The sequence below is a fragment of the Manis javanica genome, chromosome 11 (assembly GCF_040802235.1).
Source record: "Manis javanica isolate MJ-LG chromosome 11, MJ_LKY, whole genome shotgun sequence".
Taxonomy (NCBI): Eukaryota; Metazoa; Chordata; class Mammalia; order Pholidota; family Manidae; genus Manis; species Manis javanica.
In genome coordinates, this window is record NC_133166.1 from 28,493,476 (window position 1) to 28,516,465 (window position 22,990).

The window sequence follows — 22,990 nt, forward strand, 5'->3', positions numbered from 1 at the left end:
ATAGCATTCCTCAGCTGGGCTTCATCAGACATTTACTGAATGCCTGCTATATGCCAGGCACCCTTTTAGATGCTTACAAGTCAGTGCTGAGACAGACAAGGTCCCCGCTCTCATGGATCCCCCATGACTGAACTTGTAAGCAGCTGATTTTTGGGTGCGTGAGCTGGGAATCAACCAACAAGCTGGAGTTTTCTTGAGCTGGATTAGGATATTGTGGTTATTAGCAAAAGTGGGCCTATGCTTTAATTTAACTTATTTAGCATGTTATCTATGCCAAGTTAAACCTGAGAAGCCGTATTGTACCAAGACGGTAAGTTCAGAACTCAGGTGGGATTCTTAAGACCAGAGTGACCATATGTCCTAGCTTACCCTGGACATTACTGGGTGAAGTCTTGTCCTATGTGATTGTTAATATTACCCCTTTTCCCTCTTGAAAGGACCCCAGCTTTGTACAATGAATATATGGTCATGTATGTTAGTCAACTTTTTTGTCATGGTAACAAATACCTTCAATATCTTAGATTTTTACTTAAAACATCAACTATTTAGGTTTTGCTCATGGGTTTGGGAATCAGTTGCAGCTCTGCCCCAATCTGTGAGTCACGTCTGAGTTGGCTCCACCTTCTGGACTTTGGGCCTATGCCACAAGTCTTCCCATTCTGGCACCCAGCTTGAAAGATCGGGCTTTATTTAAGACTTCTTCTCATGCGGGAGGTAGGAGTGCAAGAGTCCTCTTGTCCGAGGTAGCATGGGCCATACCTACTCATATTTTATTGACTAGAGTAAGTCAGGGGGTTGGGATTTATGTGCCTCTATTGGAAAGGGCGTTTTGCAGAGGAGAGGGAGTATTTGGTAAATAATAATGTAATGATCACATCATACCTCCAAACCTTACTGCCTCCCAGTGTGCCTCTCCTCCAGCCTCTGCTGGTGGCCTCCTAGCAGTCTCTATGTCAGGACAGTGCTCAAGTGATTGGTGGAATGTTGGGAAGGAGTTTTGCCTTTGTTTGGATTACAAAACCTACTAAGGATTTCACTGTGGTGTGGAGCCTGTTTTGTTTTTCGGTTTTATTGGTGGGGTTGGGGGTTGGTGTTTGACACCTGATTAACTGGGACAGGGTCTCCTCTTTCCCTGCTCCCCCAGCACTACCACCTGCCCTAGAAGTTTACACCAACAAATTTTCCTTCTACAGTGTTAGCTGTTTGAACCAAGTGGAACCTGTGGCTGAACCATGCCCTCCTCTCCCTCATGTCGGGCTCTGTGAGGTGTGATTCCTAGTGTGCTTTACTTTGCCCCATTGACTCTGCCTTCATCACCCATCTCTGCCCTTGTTGCTCTGCACCTGGGATTCTTTATTTTTACTGTTCCCTTGATTTCCTTCTATTTATTTGTTAAGTATTCAGTAACACTTTTGGCTTTTCTTTTAAAACAATTCCAGAAATTCTTCAACATTGCTGGTTTCCTGATGGATTAGTGGAACCCATCCTTGTGGTTGACTGTTCTGCAGTTTGCTTATCCCATTTCAGTGGGAACTTGAGGAGAGGCAGGTGGCAAAGCTTTGAGCTGTTACCCATGCTGAAACTGGAGCCTCAGTGTTTTCAGAGATATATTATTTCACCACAAGGGCAGAGATTGATTGGGAGGCAGAGAGGAGATATATTAGATCCATCACCAGCCCTGGCAGCTGGCTTTCTCTCAAGAGCAGTTATTCATGAAGAAACTGTTTTTCATTTAAAAAGAATGACCAAGTACCTTCAGAGTCACCTCAAAAAGCACATGGATGGTAGACAGTCAGCTTGCCTTAGTAGACTCCCTCTTCGTAGAGGGATTCATGTGCATGCCTCAGCAGAAATACAAATTGTCTCACATTATGAATTGTTGGCATGCTGTGGATAATCGAAATTGTGAATATTAAATGAGTAATTCTTACTTTTCTCCTTCACACAAATATGAATCTATAAAGGTCTGTCTGTGGAATGTGCAATGAGACGTGTCTGCCATGTTTGCCATTGTATTGCCAAAATCTAGCACAGTACCTGGCATGTAGTGGACTTTAAGAAAGGTTTGGCCAAAGCGATGGAAATACTAATGATACACAGGAAAAGCCAAACCTGAGGGGAATCCTTGGGGCTCCTGAGTGCCATGGAGCCCCGTAAGGCAGCTGGGAGCATCCTTTAAAGTGAAGGGTTTGTGGTCACCACTACCTAGGGTTCACAGTGCCAGGAGTAGTTCAGGTTGGTGCCTCACCCTCCCTGGCTCTATTGTAGGGTGGGCAGAAGGGGGTAGGGTTTTGTCCTGAGAATTCTAAGCACAGCCATTGGACGCTGTGGTGCCACGGACTCTAGCTGAGGTCACGTAGCACATGCTGCTGTTGCTCTGCTGTATCCTCTCGCCTGCTCCATCTCAGCACATGTCTGCTGGCCTCTGAAGCTCAGCCCTGCATTTATTTGAATGTGGGCCCTTTCTGGTCATTGAAGCTGACTTTGTCTCCTATTCCTGTTTTGAAATGTCCCTTGAGAGTCACCTTCTGTGACTGAAGAGAGTTGGTGTTATAAATAGCCCCGGTCCTCACCCCTTGGGTGGGGTGACACTGAGATGTGTGGAGCCTTCCCAGCAGGCTTAACCCCCAGCCCTCCACTGTGGTAACTGGCTTGATAAAGCCCCTTTGCTGCCTGCCTTCTCTGGATCACTTCCCTCCTTCTTTACCTGTGTTTTCTTCACCTTCTCAGTAGACCACATGCCCTTGAATACTTGTCTCAGGACCTGCTAGTGGGGGAAACCCCAGCTAGTCAGCCCTGGGTCCCAGGTGTCTGGCCACTGGGTAGTAGGTAGTCTTGAAGCTTCAGAGGACTTGAGCTTCATTTTGCTTAGACCTTTAAAAGTTAATATCAGAAATAGGAAGGAAGCACTCTAGTTTCTCTTGTTTTAAAAATTGTTGCTTAAACAAGTCCCATATCATATTATACAGCTCTTTGAGATGACAGAGTAATTTTTAAGCCAGTTGAAACTGCCTTGCTCACAAAAAATCAGTGTTTGTACTGCCATGGATGGCGTCTCAGTTGACTTGCAGGGCATTCCTAGTCCCCCAGAATTCCTGCCTTGCTAGCAGGCTATTTATTGTTTCTAAGCAGAGGACCTGTTACCTCCTCTGTGCTGGTGCCTAGTCCTCACTGTCCCTGCCTCTGATCCAGGTGGCCCAGCAGTGTCCCCAGCCTGGATTTCCTCATGGGTGCCTGAGGGATGAATGGACTAGAGGGTCATTCTGCCTGCGCTGAGGAATGAATGCGCCTGGGAGGAGCGACCACGCTGACCGCTGATCTTTGCTTCTTTGCAGATATCTCAGTGAGCCTGCTGACCCTTGTGGTCACTGCCTGTGGCCTCGCCCTCTTTGGTGTGTCTCTCTTTGTGTCCTGGAAACTCTGCTGGGTTCCGTGGCGAGAACGAGGGCTGCTTGCTGGTGGCAAAGACAACAACCAGGAGCCTCTTAACCACACGGACACGGAGACCAATGAGCAGGAGAACAGCGAGGGCTTCCTAGACCCTCCCACCCCCTGCCCTGACGCCTCCATGAAGATCAGCCACACCTCCCCTGACATTCCCCTCTCCGCCCAGGCAGAGGACCAGGAGAACTGTGCCCATGGCATCCGTGTACAGCGCCAAGTCACAGAGCCAACCTCATCAGCTCGGTCAGTAACACACCCTTTCTTTTTAAATGCAATGCAAAGACCACCCTGTTCCCCTCTCTTGGCAACAACGGCGTTGATTAGCCAAGGAGCCTGTAACCTTACACCTGTCCATTCAGTATCAGAGGCATGGATACGGGAAAACTTGGTGCTTCCTGTGCTCCCATGAGGTTCCTGAACTCTGCTTAGTCTCTACTTAGTCCATAATATTAATAATTAACATGGGTAAGATTTATCATGTTAAGTATTCTCTAAGAACTTAATATGCATTATTTTATTATAGCTCACAACTTTGTGTGAGATGAAAAAGTTGTCATTTTCATTTTACAGAATAAACTTAACGTCAAGGATATCAAGTCAAGTCATATATTGGCATGCACTCCAGGCAGGGTGTGAACCTTGATTCAACCACCACCAGAGCCTGAGCTCTTACTCTTCCACTCTTCCACGCTGTCCTCCGAGTGCTATGGAGTCTATTTCCTGTGCCTCAGCCCCAACCTAGCTGTCACACACAGGCTCTTTTCAGAGTCCACAAAATTGCTGGAGGTCTTTGTCCATCTCCAGCCTTTGTAAAACCTATGGAGTATCCAGGCCTAGGGTCCTCTCGTTCCATGGGCTGGATACTTTGTGTTTTAAATAGTAAAGAAAATAGAGTGCAGTGCTAAAAAGTGAGGGCTCTGGGGTCAGAGAACTGGCTGTACTTCATGTGTAACATTGGACATGTCACTTAGCCTCCCTGTGTTTCCATTTCCTCTTGTAAGAGAGAAATCGTGATGGCCCCTACACCTAGGTGGTTTTAAGAATGAACTATGCATCATGTGCCTTGCACAGGCCTGCACTTGGTCAGAGCTCCAGAACGTGAGCTGCCATATTGCTCTCAGCATTGCTGCCACCACCATTGTCGTCGTCGTCACCGAGGCCGACCCCTCTCAAGACTCAGATGTTGCATAAAGGTGGCTTTGAGGTTAAACAGCCAATTCTGAATTACTGGATATATAAATTCACTTTCAATAAGAAATTTCAGGAAAAGAGACTTTGGAAGCAGCTTTCTTTAAAATGAAAATATTTGCTTGAACATAAGCCAGAGAAATAGTATGTGCTGTTATATTGAAAGTACGAGCACAGTTTGGGGGTATTTTTTTAAAATCTGCTCTATTTGTTCTCTAGATACAGATATGATTTTACCCTTTTTTATGTTAAGTTTATCCTGGAAGCTCTGCTCACTCACATTAAGTGGGATGGAATATGACAGTTTATAATTTAATTTTTGCAAAAACCTATTTTAGCATCATTTCCAATTCTGCATTAAAGAGCTAAACCTAAAATATTCCTCTGTGAGGAAATAGATGGTTGTTTGCCATTTGATTTAGATGAAATTCTCAGATTTTATCACTGGGATTTCTCTTTATATTTAAGACTGAAATGTATCTGGAGCTGTTTGATGCTGCCATGGAGTTTGTGCATGGTGCAGACACATAATAAAATCTTCTCGGCTCCTCAATAACGAATATTTTAGGTGTAGTCTCTGTTGAAATTGTCTATTTGGTTTTACTGCATATGTTAATTTTCCTGATCTGGTCTCTGTCAATATAGAGCGAAAGTACTGTGCTTTTATTAGACTGTGGATCTGAGGATTCTGCCATAATTCTAATGAATTGATAGCAATCATATCACTATAATTATCGCAGTATTTATTCTAGAAAAATGTGTAAGTATATCAAGAAACATATTTCATGTAAAAATAAAAATTATAGATATCTTTTTGCCACTCACTTGTGGTATTAATAAAATAGAAGGAGATAAAATAGGAGGAGAAGAAATAAAAAGGGGAGAGTAAAGGAGTTATCCCCATAAAAGTGATTTTGCACTGGGATTTATTTTAGTTTTGGAGTCATGTAATTATCTTTTCTGATGGCCATAATCAAGTGTAGTAATATCTGAACTAACATAAGAAAACCTGACTTTTTCTAGCTGTCTTTGACCTAATACTGATAATTTGCATCATTATGTATTTAAAACATTCTTATTTAAATTACCAGTAATCTAGTTCTATGGGTTATGTCTGGAAATACATATATTCGACTCATAGTCTTAGCATAATAAGAGTGGTATATGGCCTAATTCTTTAGGGATTGTGTTATATTACACACACACATAATCTTTTTTACTGACAAAATGGGAAAAATTAATGAAATTTCCTTCATGCTCTAACACATTTTTAACACTATTTTTTAAATGGCATTTTTGATAGCATATTTGTGTCAGAGGGAGGCACTCTTTGCTGAGAGGGCTCTGAAGAACCTACTCTGTGTGTTATTATTTCTTCTCCTTTCTTTCTCATTGTGTCCCTCAATTTCTCACTGTGGTCACTGTCCTACGGCTTCCCTCCTGCAGCCTTTATGACTTCTCCCAAGGCTTCTAGGACACCTCCTGGGCCCAGAGCACAGAGGCTCAGACTCCCAGGTAACAGGCCGCTGCGAATGGCCCACACCATTTGCATCAGAAACCTTGCCCTCCCCTGGCCTCATCAGCTTGGAAAGCTGAGGCTCCCACCAAGGTCTTTTGGAATCCCCTACGGATGATGCTTCATCTTCTATGAATATTTCTAGTCAGGATGACTTTCTGTTCTTCTAAGATAAAGCATGAGCCTTCTGTATCTAGTTAGCTCAGTCACTGTTAGAACCCTCCAGAATTCCTGTTATTTTTTTTCTATTTGGCTGAAATCACTTTTGCATAATGACCTGATGTCCTGGGAATGTGGATTTTTTCAGAATTTTGCCATATCAGAACACTTTAAAGGTCTCTATACCAGATATATGAAAATCCCTGTATCCTCAAAACATAAGAAACCTTGACAGGCCATCTAATTTATTCCCTGATTCACATCCCAAGATGAAAATCCAATGTGTTTTTTTAAGACTTCTCAAATTTCCTGGGTAACACTTTGGTTTTATAAAAATTTCAATTACCGTACTGCCAACTCCTTATCAGACCTGTTAAGGCCCTTATGTGATATTGGCACAATCTGCTTCTCTCAGCTATTAGCCACCACCATGTGGCAAAACCCCCGAGAATATGGATTCAGTGGAAGGCTTTCCTGGAGAAAGGTCATCACAGGCCAGCTAATTAGCCTCTCTCTCAGTTCCTTTTGTATCCCTGGCCCTTTCCTGCCTTAAGGCCTTCACACATGCTGTTCCCTCAGCCTGAAATGCTTTTCCTTTTCCTTTTCCATGCCCAGCTCCTTTGCAGGCTTAGTGCTCCAGCTAACACATCACATCCTCAGAATGGCCTCCCTGACTGCCCTATCTGAACTCTGTGCTCTCTGCTCCACTCCCTCCCACTCTAACTCTCTCACATGTTGACTTGCTTTCACTTCTTCACAGGATTGAACTCTATTTCTAACTAAATGATTATATTTGTTTGCTTATTGCCTATACCCCCTTGGGACTGTGAGTTCTGTGAGTTTAAAGACCACATCTGCTTTGTTTCTCCCTATTTATCTAACCTCTAATGCAGGTCCTGGCATATGGCAGACTTTTTCTATGAATGCCTGACAGAAAAATTCATCAATATCAGGCCACTTTTCTGGCATTCTACTAACAAGAATGGCAATGGGCCAAAAGTATAAACTAAGTAGAGCCTATCCTGATATGAGGCTGGTGGAATTTATCCCAGGTTTCACATTCATTAAGAACCTTACATTTAGATTTTTGACCTTATCTCTGAACTAAGCAATTCATAGTCACAGAAATTCACTGAAAATTGAAAGATGCAGACAATCATTGCACTTTAAATTTGGGTCCCATTACTGGGCACAACTCTAGTAAGTGGTACACTAGGATTCCATGTTGTAATTACTCTATGAGTAGCACAGTTCTATTAAGCTACCTGTTTTGCATGTTGAAAGCATTGGTTAGATGTGAACATTTAAAACATAATTTTTTGAATTTTTTTATTTATTTCTTCAGATTTTACTGACAGCTTTAGAATAGAAGTTGCCTAGACCTCTCTCAACTTTGATGAGACTCTGGAACTAGATGTATTTTCCCTGTTGAGATTTAATTATTGAAAATTATTATGTCCATGGCATCCATATATTTATCTAGATATATGTATTAAGCATCTGCTATGTACAGCATTCTATATTATGTGCTGGTAAAAGAAAAGATATAGCCTCGGCCTCCAAAGGTCTACAGTCTAGTTGGGGAAATAGACAAGAAGAGCCCTGATCACACACATTGGAGTGCTCAAATTGTCCTTTAGAAGATTAATCTGGCAAGAATGTATAAAATGCGTGGGGTGGGATGAAGACTGGATGTAAGGGCCAGTGCAGGCCTATAACACTGAGGGCTTGAACTCAGTTGGAATCAGGGAACAGAAAGAGGCATGGGATGTGAGCTGCTTTACAGAAAGTGTTGGTGGATATAGGCTCCCCTTAAAATATTTGAAGATGACACCAATATTTCAAACCTGTTTAATTTGGGAGGGGGTGGGAGGAAACAGGTTTGCTTCAGTGGATCCAGCTGCACTTGACCTTGCAGCTTCACTGGCCAAGGCCTGATGCCATTACATCTTCATTATCTCCCTCACTATGGGAGCTCTGAATCCTAGGCCAAGAAAGCCTCAGATCCCCATTCCTCCTGTCCTCTAGTCAGTGAACTGCACCTGTTCCCGGCTGAGATTTCTGCTTTTGTGTCTTCCTGCAGTTCAGAACAACCCGACTCTTTTTTCTCCATCACCAGGGGACTTCCCAAGAAGGAAATCAAAGTTGCACCCTCTCCTGTTTTCCCTGTCTTGACTTAAACCTAGTAAAGAAATCCATGATGGTTCTGAAATCACAGTTTGATTTTCTCTTTCCCTCATTGCACCCCAAAGCCTTATCAACACTGGTGCCCCAGAATCAGGGCCGAGTGGCGGCCAATAGCTGAGAGAAGTAGATTGTGTCAATATCACATAAGGGCCTTAATAGGTCTGATAGGGAGTTGGCGGTATGGTAATGGAATTTTTATAAAACCAAAGTGTTACATAGATTCTGAGTGCTGGTCCTTACACAGTCTGGCTGGAAGATGTGGGGAAAGTGAGGAGAAAGCTGCAGGGCAGAAGAACTGCAGATCCTGGGCTGGAGAGCTGGGAGCATGGAAATAGCGAGTTTCCGCGCTGAGGTCGAGAACATCAGCTTGGAGGCTGATAAGTATGAGACCAAGTCAGGTTGATAGGCTCAGCTCAACTACCATCTCCATGGCAGTTTCCCAAGCCAGAGGCCTTTTTTTCTCCCTCTCTGGTTCTGTTTTTGAGTTTGCTGTGGAAAGTCTACTTTACAGATTTTTGTTAATCGTCTTTGAAATTCAACTTTCTCCAGGTCCAACCACCCATCATGCAGCTCAGGTCTGGAAAAGCCAAGGCCAATCTTCGAGTTCTCTTTGCTCTTTCTTCCAGGACAGGGAAGCGGCTCCTGCCCACACTAAGGGGGAACGGGAGGCAGAGGGAGCCCTGAGTCCCAACCCCAGCGGCCCGTTTCTCTCAGATGGTGTGAGGCTGTGGCTCCTTTACAGAGGACACCACCTCCCAGCTTCCTTATCACTGCCAGCTCTTCAAGCCCATTCTTCCCTTCAAATCATTGTGTACAGTAAGTCCTGAGACCACTCAAATTTAGGACTCCCCAGACCTTCTCAGGGGACTATCTGCTTCACATACAGATTGCCCCCTTGCACACTCACCCAGGGCCACTCAGTGGCATTGAAACTCTAGACCCTTCTCCTGGGCAAACTATAATTTACTGGACTCCACTAGCCATTTTAGAGCCATGTCATCAGGGGTGGCAGGAGCCAGACACAACCTTCTGTTCCACATCGCTCCTTTCTCTTGCTCGGGGTTTGCTTTTCTTCCTGTGTCCATGTGAGTATCCCATGAGAGCTATGGAATACTGGTGTTCCATTTCCTCTGCCTCAGCTTCTCCTTCATATCTCCTTCAAGCAATCCTCCCTGCTCTACTTTCTCATTTTGTAGCCAAGAGAGCTGCAAAGGTTAAGCAGGGAGGTAATGCATTACCCTGGGTCCCTGGCTGCTCTGAGCTTCTCTGGTCTACTGCTCCCCAAGTCCAGGAATCTCTCTGTCTTGAAAAGAATGAAAGCTATTGAAAGGGTGCCCAAGGGAGTGAGAACTGTCGTGGCCTGTTGCAGTCCGCTATCTGCCATTAGGCGACATTTGCATTCAACTATTTTTCCAATAGTAAGTGTGGTTCTGAATGGAGTGTGGGGGTGGAGTGTTGGGAAATGAAACTAGTCATGTAAAATGTTTGGGTAGATAATAGTATTCATATCTGTGCTTGATTTTTAAAAAGAATCTTTGGCTCTGTTGGGTTTTAAATAGAGATGTTCCGTGCAATTGGATTCTAAAGGAATGGGATCTTGTTTTGGTCTTTGAAGTTCAGATCTCTCAGTGCCCTCCTATAACCACCCCTTCTACCTCCTGGCAATCCCTTGTGGTTAGAAAGAGCAAAGAACAGAGGATTTATTTCTTTTTAGGTTTCATGCCTAAGAAAATGTACAGGTAGAACAGAATATGTTCCATTGCCAAACAGCTGAATTCATGTATTTTAAATTAAAGTTAAAATTTACATGGCAGGCCTAGTCCTACAGATTGAAGTTAAGAGAAAATGTTGCTATGATGAATCTCAATGCAGTACTAAAGAACCTCAAGGGTAAGCTGTTATGCATAGAGAATCTTCTCAGCAACCACCCTGGGAGCCAAGTGGCAACAGAGTGGCAGGGGCAGGGGCTGGTGTAGACACCGGACTGTGTGTTCCCACACCGCCAGTCCCAGTGGGCCTGAGGGAGCACTCTCAGTACTGAAACAGCATCACTAATCAGACAGCTCCCAGATGGCCCATCATAGGTGGGAACTGACTCCAGACCCCACTGTGGTCCTTGTTTGAATCCAGTTTGGAAAGAAAAATCCATAGCAGAAGCCAGAGCTGGTCCCAGCTGTTTGTGGCTTCGGCATAGGGTCGGTTACTGCTGCCCCCTGCCAGACCTTGTGCCTGGAGATCCCAACAGTGAGATGACGGCTCTGCATCTGGACAAGGGGGTGGCCTATTAGCACAGAGAGAAGTTTTAGGTATGTGACAACATCCCCCTGAAAATTATAAGGTACAGAGAAAACTTAAGACTCTGTATTTCTCTATATGAAAATTTCACAACAGAAACTTTCAGATCAGACAGTTTTTGTATGTGTCTGGGTTATGTCTGTCGCAGACTGTTGGCTATGACAAGTGTACGTGTCAGCTGTGTGTCTGTGCTGCTGTTGTGCCATGTGGGTGATTAGTGAGCAGGAGTGTATTTTAGTATGAAGAGGAATGTTCTGCATAACCACATCTATATGATAAGGGAGAATAATATCAAATATGTTTTGGGATCTGTTAATCCCAGTTTTACATCTTCATTTCATACAGCAGACCTAAGAAAGGAAAAGAAGACAAATTCAGATGTTTACTCTGCCCCTCCAACTACTGACCAATCCCTCAGCTACATCCTGGATGTTCCCTTTCACCTAGTGGAGAGAGGCTGTTATAATTAAGGTTACTGAGAGACTGTAGGAAATACAGTATAATGGCTCTCTGAACTCTGAGCTGAAAACAAAAATACCCTTAAAAGCAACCTTGTATCTCATGACTGTTTCTCTCAATCTGTGAGGACCCACGCAGACAAAGCAGATTTCAAAGAGAATTTCAGAGAAACTTATAACCCAAACTGATAAAGCTTGTGTGGTACAGAGCAGATTCTGTTAGCAAAATATTTATTTAATTTGCAAATATCAGCATCCTACCTTCTGGAACTGAATCCCTGTACACACTCCTAGTAGCCTACCTTTAATTTGTACACCCTTTGTGTTTATTACAGAAATAAGACCCTTCCTCCCAATGCTGATCACCCATGTGGTATAACAGAAGCACAGTTACACCTGTCACTAAGTGTCAGGGCCAGAACAATCCACTACAATCAGACACAGCCTGTTACATATGTTCTCACAAGAGCAAAAATGGTATTCTTGTGATGAAATGCTTTGATTTGAATCAATAAAAATTTACATCCTTTACAGTTTTTCCCACCAAGGACTTTTCTGGGACTTAAAAAGCGGAGCAATGACAGGAAATTCATGTTATTTAGAGAAAGATTCATTCTTCTTGAAACAACACATAGTTAACTATTTCAATTTCAGGATGAAGTGTTTTATATATATATATATACTTTCATTTTAAAACCCGTTTGTGCAAATGTTTACATTCCAGCAGCTGAATAAGCTTCTTATATGAATATTAGTTTAGAAAGTGCATTAAGCCTGTAAAGCTCCAAGGTCACAGGTTCATAAAGTTCATTTCCTGATACCAAACCTCAGTTTTTGAACTTCAACCCTTGGGGAGCAGCTTACTCACATTGATGTGTATTTTGAATTTAGGCCAAAAAAAGAAAAGCCCACAGACCTAAGCTTTTAACACTGTGAAACAGTCCACCTACATCCCAGGCATACGTTTCTGAAAGACCCACAGCTAATGAGGTTATAACTTTGTTCCCTTTTGCTCTTCACTCAAGGCATAATTCACTCCGAAGACAGCTCAACCTGTCAAACCCGGACTTCAATATCCAGCAGCTTCAAAAACAGGAACAGTTGACTGGAATTGGTCGAATTAAGCCAGAGTTATATAAGCAGAAGTCATTGGATAATGATGATGGGAAAAGGGGTAACAGCAAAGCCTGTGGGAAACTGAACTTCATTTTAAAATATGACTGTGACTTAGAGCAGCTCGTAGTGAAGATTCACAAAGCTGTCAATTTGCCCGCCAAAGACTTTTCTGGGACTTCAGATCCTTACGTCAAGATCTATTTGCTTCCTGATCGGAAAACAAAACACCAGACTAAAGTTCACAGAAAGACCCTGAACCCTGTGTTTGATGAAGTGTTTTTGTTTCCGGTTTCGTACAATGACCTTGCTGCACGGAAGCTTCACTTCTCTGTGTATGACTTTGACAGGTTCTCTCGCCATGACTTAATTGGCCAAGTGGTAGTGGAGCACTTCTTAGACTTGGCTGATTTCCCCAGGGAGTGCATCCTTTGGAAAGATATCGAGTATGTCACCAATGTGAGTACAGCATTTCTTCATTTGGGGGAGGCTTCTTTGTTGGCATGAAAACAGATTGCTTACACCTTATTTTAATTTGGGGGTAAAGTATAAAATTCAGGTCAGTGTACATGTAACTATTGTTTCAGAACCTCCTTTTGTCTTTCCAGAAAAGATACTTTAAAAAGTTTTCTCCTGATGCTTCCAAGAATTATTCATGAAACCATTATTAAATAATAACATTCTCTTTTCTACTTTGTAACTCTCAGCTATTCCCTAATAGATAGTAGATGTTATCTGCTCTCCTTACCACATTTTCTTTATACCTTTCTTAGGATGCTTGCGCTAAATGGATCCTCACGTCCTATTACCTGTAATCTGCACAAAGAGACGATGGTCTGACTCTCTGAGGGCATAAGCCCTTGACCATGATCTCAGGTCAGCTCAGCTGCATTTCCCATGATCATATCTTCAACTTTATCCCAGAACTGAGAATGGTTGAGATGAGTTGGCACTATATTTTTAAATACAGAATCAAAGTTATGTGGTGTTTAGTCTGAAAGGATCTGCAAATATTGGCAAAACTAATCTATAGAAGGTCAATCCAATTTAGAGCTCAGGAGAGAGGGCAGAATGCTATGTGGTAATGCTGTATATCCATGTTTACATTTTAAACACGAGATTACAGTGGTGATATTCTTACTCCATCTACATCCTTTTCACTGTCCTGTGGAGGTATATTGACACTCCTGAAATAGAAAGGAAACTGCACCTTCTTAAGTAGCTGTGATTTTTTTTTTATTAAGGTGTCATTGATACACAATCTTCTGATGGTTTCACATACACAACACAGTGGTTCAACATTCACCCATATTATCAAGACCTCACTCCCTCCATTGCAGTCACTGTCCATCAATGTAGTAAGATGTTATAGAGCAATTAATTGTATTATCTATACTGTACTACTATCCCAGTGACCTACCTATATTGTGATTGAGAATTATGGTGCCCCTTAATCCCCTTCTTCTCCACCCACTGTCCCCAACCTCTCCCCTTTGGTAACCACTAGTCCCTTCTTCATTTCTATGAGTCTACTGCTTTTTTTATTCCTTCTGTTTTGCTTTGTTTTTATACTTCACAAATGAGTGAAATTATTTGGTATTTGTCTTTCTCTGCCTGACTTACTTCACTGAACATAATACCCTCTAGATCCATCCATGTTGTTGCAAATGGCAGGATTTCTTTTCTTTTTATGGCTGAATAATATTCCATTGTGTATATAAACCACCTCTTCTTTATCCATTCATCTATTGATGGACACTTAGGTTGCTTCCGTATCTTGGCCATTCTAAATAGTGCTTTGATAAACATAGGGGTGCATATGTCTTTTTGAATCTGAGAAGTTGTTTTCTTTGGGTAAATACCTAGGAGTGGGCTTACTGGGTCAAATGGTATTTCTATTTTTAGTTTTTTCAGGAACCTCCATATTGCTTTCCACAACGGTTGAACTAATTTACATTCCCACCAGCAGTGTAGGAGGGTTCCTCTTTCTCCACATTCTCGCCAGCATTAGTTGTTCCTTGTCTTTTGGATGTTGGCCATCCTAACTGGTGTGAAGTGATATCTGCCATATATTTTTTAAGTTCCATTTTAAAAATTATTATTTGAGGCTGTTTGGGCTGTGCTCTTTTCAATGTGACTTTGTACAGATACTGAGCGTGAGGGTCTGAGATTTGCCAAGTTTTCTTTTTTATCATCTAGCATGTATATGACACAGTGTCTGTAACGTGCACGTACAGATTAACAAGGGAAGAATGAGATGAATAGGTATGACTCCCCCTCAGTGGGAGAACAGAACATAAGCAGGACTTTTACTGGTCCTTTTTGATTGTCCCCCTTCATCACACTCCCTCAGTCCACTCCTGACAAGAGGAAACCGCTACTCTGACTTTTATTTATATTGTGACATATTTGCAAGACAATCTATTATTTGGTTTTTTCCACTTCTGCTTTTCATGGCTCTTCTTTGACTTTTATTTTCAGTCCACATTAATTATGGCATTTAACAATAGAGATGCATGTAGCTCTGGTTCATGTATTTTCACTTCTGTATAACATTCTGTTGTGTTATGTATGACATTAGCTTTCTTATATTGATGATATTTGGGGTATGTTACTGAATAACACTGCAAAGGGCATTTTTCTTCTTTGAATGATTCTGAACATGCTGCTTTGAACATTCTGGTTCACATATGCAATAATTTCTCTAGGTGAATTCTTGATATAGGTAAGGTACATACATGTTCAACTTCTATAGATAATGTCAAGTTCTTTTTTACAGTGGCTGTACCAACTGATCCTCCCATCTATGTTCTCACCGACTCTTGCAATTGTCACACTGTTAAACATGTGTGTGCATATATACATGTAAAATGATATATAATTTTTATTTCCTTTGTTGCCAGGATGATCATCTTTTGATATATTTATGGGTCATTCACATTTCCTTTCTTGTAAAATGCCTGTTCAACACTTTCTTCTATTTTATCCTTATTGATGTTCTTTATATAGTCTTCATGCAAATACTATTTTGGCAATGTGTATTACAAAACATAATCTCTCAATTTAAGGCAGTCTTTGAACTCAGTGGATAGTGTCTTTGATCAATAGATGTTCTTACATTTAATATAGTAAAACAAGTCAATATTTTCCATTTTCAGTTAACACTTTGTGTCTTTTTTAAGAAACCCTTCCTTATCCTGTCGTAATTATATTGTCCATATTTTCTAGTAGAAATTTTAAAGTTTTGACTTTACTGTGATTTTAATTCACCAGAGTGAAATTGTTTGTGTAGTATAATACAGACATCCTGTCTTAGTCTGCTTGGGCTGCCATAACAAAATAGCATAGACCGGGTGGCTAAAATGACAAAATTTTTTTCTCAGATTCTTTTGAATTTTATTTATTAACAGTTATACTATAAATGAGTAAGGACAGTTTTGTTTCTCCTTTTCTTTTGACTTCTCCCCCTACTCCATCCCTTTGCTAACTTTATTGCATTTACCAGGACTGCCAATACAAAGGCCAATGGGTAATCTTTGGCTTGTTCCTGATCTAAAAAGGAATGATTTATTTTCACTACTAGGTAGGACATTGGCTGTAGACTTTGAAAACCTGAATGGATATTGAATTTTATCAGCTGATTTTTCTGGATTTTGTCGAGATGATCGTATGCTTTGCTATTTTTTTTTTGGTATCATTAATGTACAATTACATGAGCAACATTATGATTACTAGACTCCCCCCATTATCAAGACCCCACCACATACCCCATTACAGTCACTGTCCATCAGCGTAGTAAGATGCTATAGAGTCACTGCTTGTTTTATCTGTGCTATACTTCTTTCTCCGTGTGCCAACCCTACATTATATGTGCTAATCATAATGCTCCCCTTTTCCCCCTTATCCCTTCCTTCCCACCCATCCTCCCCAGTCCCTTTCCCTTTGGTAACTGTTAGTCCATTCTTGGGTTCTATGAGTCTGCTGCTGTTTTGTTCCTTCAGTGTTTTCTTTGTTCTTACACTCCACAGATGAGTGAAATCATTTGATACTTGTCTTTTTCTGCCTGGCTTATTTCACTGAGCTTAATACCCTATACTTCCGTCCATGTTGTTGTAAATGGTAGGATTTGTTTTCTTCTTATGGCTGCATAATATTCCATTGTGTATATGTACCACATCTTTTTCATCCATCCATTTAACCCCTTACCGGATATGTCATTTATGAATGTATTCTCCCATACTGAGGGACACTTAGGTTGCTTCCATTTATTGGTTATTGTAAATAGTGCTGCAATAAACATAGGGGTGCATATGTCTTTTTCAAACTGGGCTGCTGCATTCTTAGGGTAAATTCCTAGGAGTGGAATTCCTGGGTCAAATGGTATTTCTATTCTGAGCATTTTGAGGAACCTCCATACTGCTTTCCACAATGGTTGAACTAATTTACATTCCCACCAGCAGTGTAGGAGGGTTCCTCTTTCTCCACATTCTCGCCAACATTTGTTCTTGTTTGTCTTTTGAATATTGGCCATCCTAACTGGTGTGAGGTGATATCTCATTATGGTTTTAATTTGCATTTCTCTGATGATTAGCAATATGCAGCATCTTTTCATTTGCCTGTTGGCCATCTGAACTTCTTCTTTGGAGAAGTGTGTCTTCAGATCCTCTGCCCATTTTTTAATTAGATTATTTGCTTTTTGTTTGTTGAGGTACGTGAGCTCTTTATATATTTTTTATGTTAACCCCTTATCAGATACATAATTTATGAATGTATTCTCCTATACTGTAGGATGTCTTTTTGTTCTACTGATGGTGTCCTTTGCTGTACAGAAGCATTTTAGTGTGATATAGTCCCACTTGTTCATTTTTGCTTTTGTTTCCCTTGTTCAGGGAGATATGTTCAGGAAAAAGTTGCTCATGTTTATGTCCAAGAGATTTTTGCCTATACTTTTTTCTAAGAATTTTATGGTTTCATGGCTTACATTCAGGTCTTAGATACATTTGAGTTTACTTTTGTTTATGGGGTTAGACAATAATGCAGTTTCATTCTCTTACATGTAGCTGTCCAATTTTGCCAACACCAGCTGTTGAAGAGGCTGTCCTTTCCCCATTGTATGTCCATGGCTCCTTTATCGTATATTAATTGATCATATCTGGACTCTCTATTCTGTTCCACTGGTCTTTGGGACTATTCTTGTGCCAGTACCAGATTGTCTTGATTACTGTGACTTTGTAGTAGAGGTTGAAGTTGGGAAGCAAGATGCCCGCTGCTTTATTCTTCCTTCACCGGATTGCCTTGGGTATCGGAGTTCTTTGTGGTTCCATATGAATTTTAGAACTCTTTGTTCCAGTTCATTAAAGAATGCTGTTGGTATTTTGAAAGGGATTGCATTGAATCTGTAGATTACTTTACACAGGGTGGCTATTTTGACAATATTAATTCTTCCTAGCCAAAAGCATGGGATGAATTTCCATTTATTAGTGTCCTTTTAATTTCTCTTAAGAGTGTCTTGTAGTTTTCAGAGTATAGGTGTTCCACTTCCTTGGTTAAGTTTATTCCTAGGTATTTTATTCTATTTGATGCAATTGTGAGTGGAATTGTTTTCCTGATTTCTCTTTCTGCTAGTTCATCATTAGTGTATAGGAATGCAACAGATTTCTGTGTATTAATTTTGTATCCTGCAACTGACCCAGGGGTTTTATTCTTGGGTAACTTTTTGATTACTGATTCAATTTCATTGCTGGTAATTGGTCTGTTTAGATTTTGTTTCTTCCTTGGTCAGTCTTGGAAGGTTGTATTTTTCTAGAAAGTTGTCCATTTCTTGTAGGTTATCCAGTTTGTTAGGATATAGATTTTCATAGTATTCTCTAAGAATTCTTATTAGAGATATTCAGATATTAGATCTCATAGTTTTGGAGTGGATTCTTTAGGGTTTGTGATGTACAATATCATGTCATCTGCAAACAGGGACAGTTTGACTTCTTCCTTACCAGTCTGGATGCTTTTATTTCTTTGTGTTGTCTGATTGCCGTGGCTAAGACCTCCAGTTCTATGTTGAATAAAAGTGGGGACAGTAGGCATCCTTGTCTTGTTCCCAATCTTAAAGGAAAAGCTTTCAGCTTCTCGCTGTTAAGTATAATGTTGTCTGTGAGTTTGTCACATATGGCCTTTATTATGTTGACATACTTGTCCTCTGTACTCATTTTGTTGAGAGTTTTTATCATGAATGGATGTTGAATTTTGTTGAATGCTTTTTCAGTGTCTATGGAGATGATCATGTGGTTTTTGTCCTTCTTTTTGTTAATGTGGTGGATGATGTTGATGGATTTTCGAATGTTGTACCATCCTTGCATCCCTGAGATAAATCCCACTTGATCATGGTGTATGATCCTCTTGATGTATTTTTGAATTCGGTTTGCTAATATTTTGTTGAGTATTTTTGCATCTGTTCATCAGGATATTGGTCTGTAATTTTCCTTATTTGTGGTGTCTTTGCCTTATTTTGGTATTAGAGGGATGCTGGCTTCATAGAATAAGTTTGGAAGTACTCCCACCTCTTCTATTTTTTGGAAAACTTTAAGGAGAATGGATATTATATCTTCTCTAAATATCTGATAAAATTCAGCAGTAAATCCATCTGGTCTGGGGGTTTTTTTCTTGGGTAATTTTTTGATTACCGATTCAATTTCATTGCTGGTAATTGGTCTGTTTAGATTTTTCTGTTTCTTCCTTGGTCAGTCTTGGAAGGTTGTATTTTTCTAGAAAGTTGTCCATTTCTTCCAAGTTATCCAGTTTGTTAGGATATAGATTTTCATAGTATTCTCTAAGAATGCTTTATATTTCTCTGGTGTCCGTCGTGATTTTTCCTTTCTCATTTCTTATTCTGTTTAATTGTGTAAATTCTCTTTTTCTCTTAAAAAATCTGGCTAGGGGTTTATCTATTTTGTTTATTTCTCAAAGAACCAGCTCTTGGTTTCATTAATTTTTTCTATTGTTTTATTCTTCTCAATTTTATTTATTTCTTCTCTGATCTTTATTATATCCCTCCTTCTGCTGACTTTCCATCTCATTTGTTCTTCTTTTTCCAGTTCCAATAATTCTAAATTGTGAATTTAGACTATGAATTTAGACTATTCATTTGGTATTTTTCTTCCTTCCTTAAATATGCCTGGATTGCTATACACTTTCCTCTTAGAACTGCCTTTGCTGCATCCCACAGAAGTTGGGGTGTTGTGCTATTGTTTTCATTTGTCTCCAGATATTTCTTGATCTCTGTTTTAATTTGGTCATTGATCGATTGATTATTTAGGAGCATGTTGTTAAGCCTCCATGTGTTTGTGAGCCTTTTTGTTTTTTTGTGCAATTTATTTCTGGTTTTATACCTTTGTGATCTGAAAAGTTGGTTGGTAGAATTTCAATCTTTTTGAATTTGCTGAGGCTCTTTTTGTGGCCTAGTATGTGATCTATTATGGAAAATGTTCCATGTGCACTTAAGAAGAAGTGTATCCTGCTGCTTTTGGGTGTAGAGTTCTGTAGATGTCTGTTAGGCCCATCTGTTCTAGTGTGTTGTTCAGTGCCTCTGTGTTCTTACTTATTTTCTGTCTTGTTGATCTGTCCTTTGGAGTGAGTGGTGTGTTGAAGTCTCCTAAGATGAATGCATTGCTTTCTGTTTCTTCCTTTAATTCTGTTAGTATTTGTTTCACATATGTAGGTGCTCCTGTGTTGGGTGCATAGATATTTATAATGGTTATATCCTCTTGTTGGTCTGACCCTTTATCATTATGTAATGTCCTTCTTTATCTCTTGTTACTTTCTTTGATGTCTATTTTGTCTGCTACAAGTACTGCAACACCTGCTTTTTCTCTCTATTGTTTACATGAAATGTCTTTTTCCATCCCTTCACTTTTAGTCTGCGTATGTCTTTGGGTTTGAGGTAAGTCTCTTGAAGCCAGCATATAGATGGGTCTCGCTTTTTTATCCATTCTATGGCACTGTGTCTTTTGATTGGTACATTCAGTCCATTTACATTTAGTTGATTATCGATAGATATGTACTAATTGCCATTGTAGGCTTTGGATTTGTCATTACCAAAGGTTCAAGGGTAGCTTCTTTACTACCTAATAGTCCAACTTAACTCACTTATTATGCTATTATAAACACAGTCTGATGATTCTTTATTTCTCTCTCTCTTCTTTTTCTTCCTCCTCCACTCTTTATATGTTAGGTGTTTTATTCTGTACTCTTTTATGTTTCCCTTGACTGATTTTGTGGGTAGCTGATTTTATTTTGCATTTACTTTGTATGGTTGGTCTACTTTCTTTGCTGTGGTTTTATTTTCTCTGATGATATGTATTTAGCCTTAGGAGCACTTCCATCTAGAACGGTCCCTTTAAAATACACTGTAGAGATGGTTTGTGGGGGGTTAATTCCCTTAACTTTTGCTTATCTTGGAGTTGTTTAATCCCTACTACAAATTTAAATGATAATCTTGCTGGATATAGTATTCTTGGTTCGAGGCCCTTCTGTTTCATTGCATTGAATATATCATGCCATTCTCTTCTGGCCTGTAAGGTTTCTGATACGAAGTCTGATGATAGCCTGATGGGTTTCCCTTTGCAGGTGATCTTTTTTCTCTCTCTAGTTGCTTTTAATACTCTGTCTTTGTCTTTGATCTTTGCCATTTTAATTATTCTATGTCTTGGTGTTGTCCTTCTTGGGTCCCTTGTGTTGGGACTGTGGACTTGCATAGACTGAGAGACTATTTCCTTCCCCAGATTGGGGAAGTTTTCAGCAATTATTTCTTTGAAAACCCTTTCTGTCCCTTTTCCTCTCTTTTCTTCTTCTGGTACCCCTATAATGTGAATATTGTTCCCTTTGGATTGGTCACACAGTTCTCTTAGTATTCCTTCATTCCTGGAGATCCTTTTATCTCTCTCTGCCTCAGCTTCTTTGTATTCCTGTTCTCTGATTTCTATTACATTAGCAGTCTGATGCACCTCATCCAGTCTGCTCTTAAATCCTTCCATTGTTTGTTTCATTTCTGTTATCTCCCTCTGAAATTCATCCCTTAGCTCTTGCATATTTCTCTGTAGCACCATTAGCATGGTTATGACTTTTATTTTGAATTCTTCTTCAGGAAAATTGGTGATTTCAGTCTCAGCAGGCCTTTTCTCTGGTATTTGAAGCATTTTTGACTGAGCAAGGTTCTTCTGCCTTTTCTGGTGATGGAAGTGATCACCGGTGTGTAGTCGGTGTGTCAGCTAGGAGAACAAAGTCCTTTGCTGCTTGCTGGTCTCATTGCCTGTCTCTGCTGCCTGTGCCGGTCCACAGCACACAGGGCAGCTTCTGGGTTAATCACCTGAGCTGCCATTGGCAGGGCAGCCCTCCAGATCTCCTACAGTACTGGTGGGGGCTGCATGCTAGTGGCATGTGTTCTTCCATGAGAATGGCACCCCTTTGTGCTTTTTGGACTCTGCACTGGTCTCTGCTACATGTGTCAGGCAACCGCATACAGAGAGCACCCTCTGGGTTGATCCCCTGAGCTCCTGTGGGTGGGTTGGCCCTTGGGATGGCCCAGGGCAATGGCGGTGGTTGCAGATGATCAGCATGTGTTCGCCATGAGAACAGAGGCGTACATACTTCCCGGGCTCCATGCTGGTTTACTCTGCCTGTGCCAGTCAAGCGGGTGCAGGGGGCAGCCTCTGGGTTAATCCCCTGAGCAAGACAGCCCTTGGGATAGCCTAAGGCATGACGGTGGTTGTGGGTGATCAGCACATGTTTGTCATGAGCACAGAGCCCCTGCCTGCTTTGCATACTCTGTGCTGGTTTCCTCTACCTGTGCTAGTCAGCCGTGTGCAAGGGGCAGCCTCTGGGTCAATCCTCTGATCTGCCATGGGTGGGCCAGCCTTTGGGATGGCCCAGGGCACTGACAGGGTTGCAGGCGAGCAGCACCTGTTCACTGCAAGAATAAAGCCCCTTTGTGCCTTCCAGACTCTGTGCTGGTCTCCGCTGTCTCTGTCGGTCAACTGCAGGCAGGGGGCAGCAGCTGGGTCTGGCCCAGTTAGCCATGCACTGGTGGATGCCTCTGTGTGGTTGCTGTGGGCGGGGCTGCTCCCTGCTTGCTCTGCAGCAATGGCGCGTCTGCTGGTTCACTTGCACTGCTGGCATGGGAGAATGAACGTCAGGCTGCTTGTCATTGTGAGGGGCTTCAGAGCTGTGTTGCCACCCAGAGCGTTAGGAGCCTGAAGTTCCTTAAAGTTGCCAGGCTGCTGGGCTGAGTGTGCCAGTATGATTTTGTCCATCTGTTAAACCTTTGACCCTTTGAGACTTTTAATGCACCCGCTTTTCTTCTGTCCCAGGGCAGCCGGCTGTGGGAACCTGTTCACAGTCTTAGTCTCATATTTTGCTTTTCCATTCCTCTAATATTCAGTATACCATGCAATGTGTGTCTGTGCTCCCGGTACAGATTACTAGGGCTGGTTATTTAGCAGTCTTGTGCTTCCACTCCCTCCCCACTTTGATTCTTTTCCTCCCACCAGTGAGCTGGGGTGGGGGGAGTGCTTGGGTCCCACCGGTTCACGGCTTTGTATCTTACCCTTTTCGTGAGATGTTGAGTTCTCGCAGATGTAGG

The 22,990-nt window shown here is 41.4% G+C and overlaps 1 protein-coding gene across 6 annotated transcripts in view; it reads left to right on the forward strand.

Annotated features, from left to right (window-relative positions):
- SYT9 (synaptotagmin 9) overlaps positions 1-22,990 on the forward strand; it is a 211,533-nt gene that overhangs the window by 56,183 nt on the left and 132,360 nt on the right. For all 6 annotated transcript variants that reach the window (XR_005063423.2, XR_012122600.1, XM_073216112.1 and 3 more), the window contains exons 2-3: positions 3,336-3,687; positions 12,273-12,819. Coding sequence is in view for 4 of the 6 variants with exons in the window: in XM_073216112.1 (XP_073072213.1) it covers positions 3,336-3,687; positions 12,273-12,819 (899 nt within the window). In the remaining 2 variants the exon portion in view is untranslated. The remainder of the gene's footprint in view (positions 1-3,335; positions 3,688-12,272; positions 12,820-22,990) is intronic.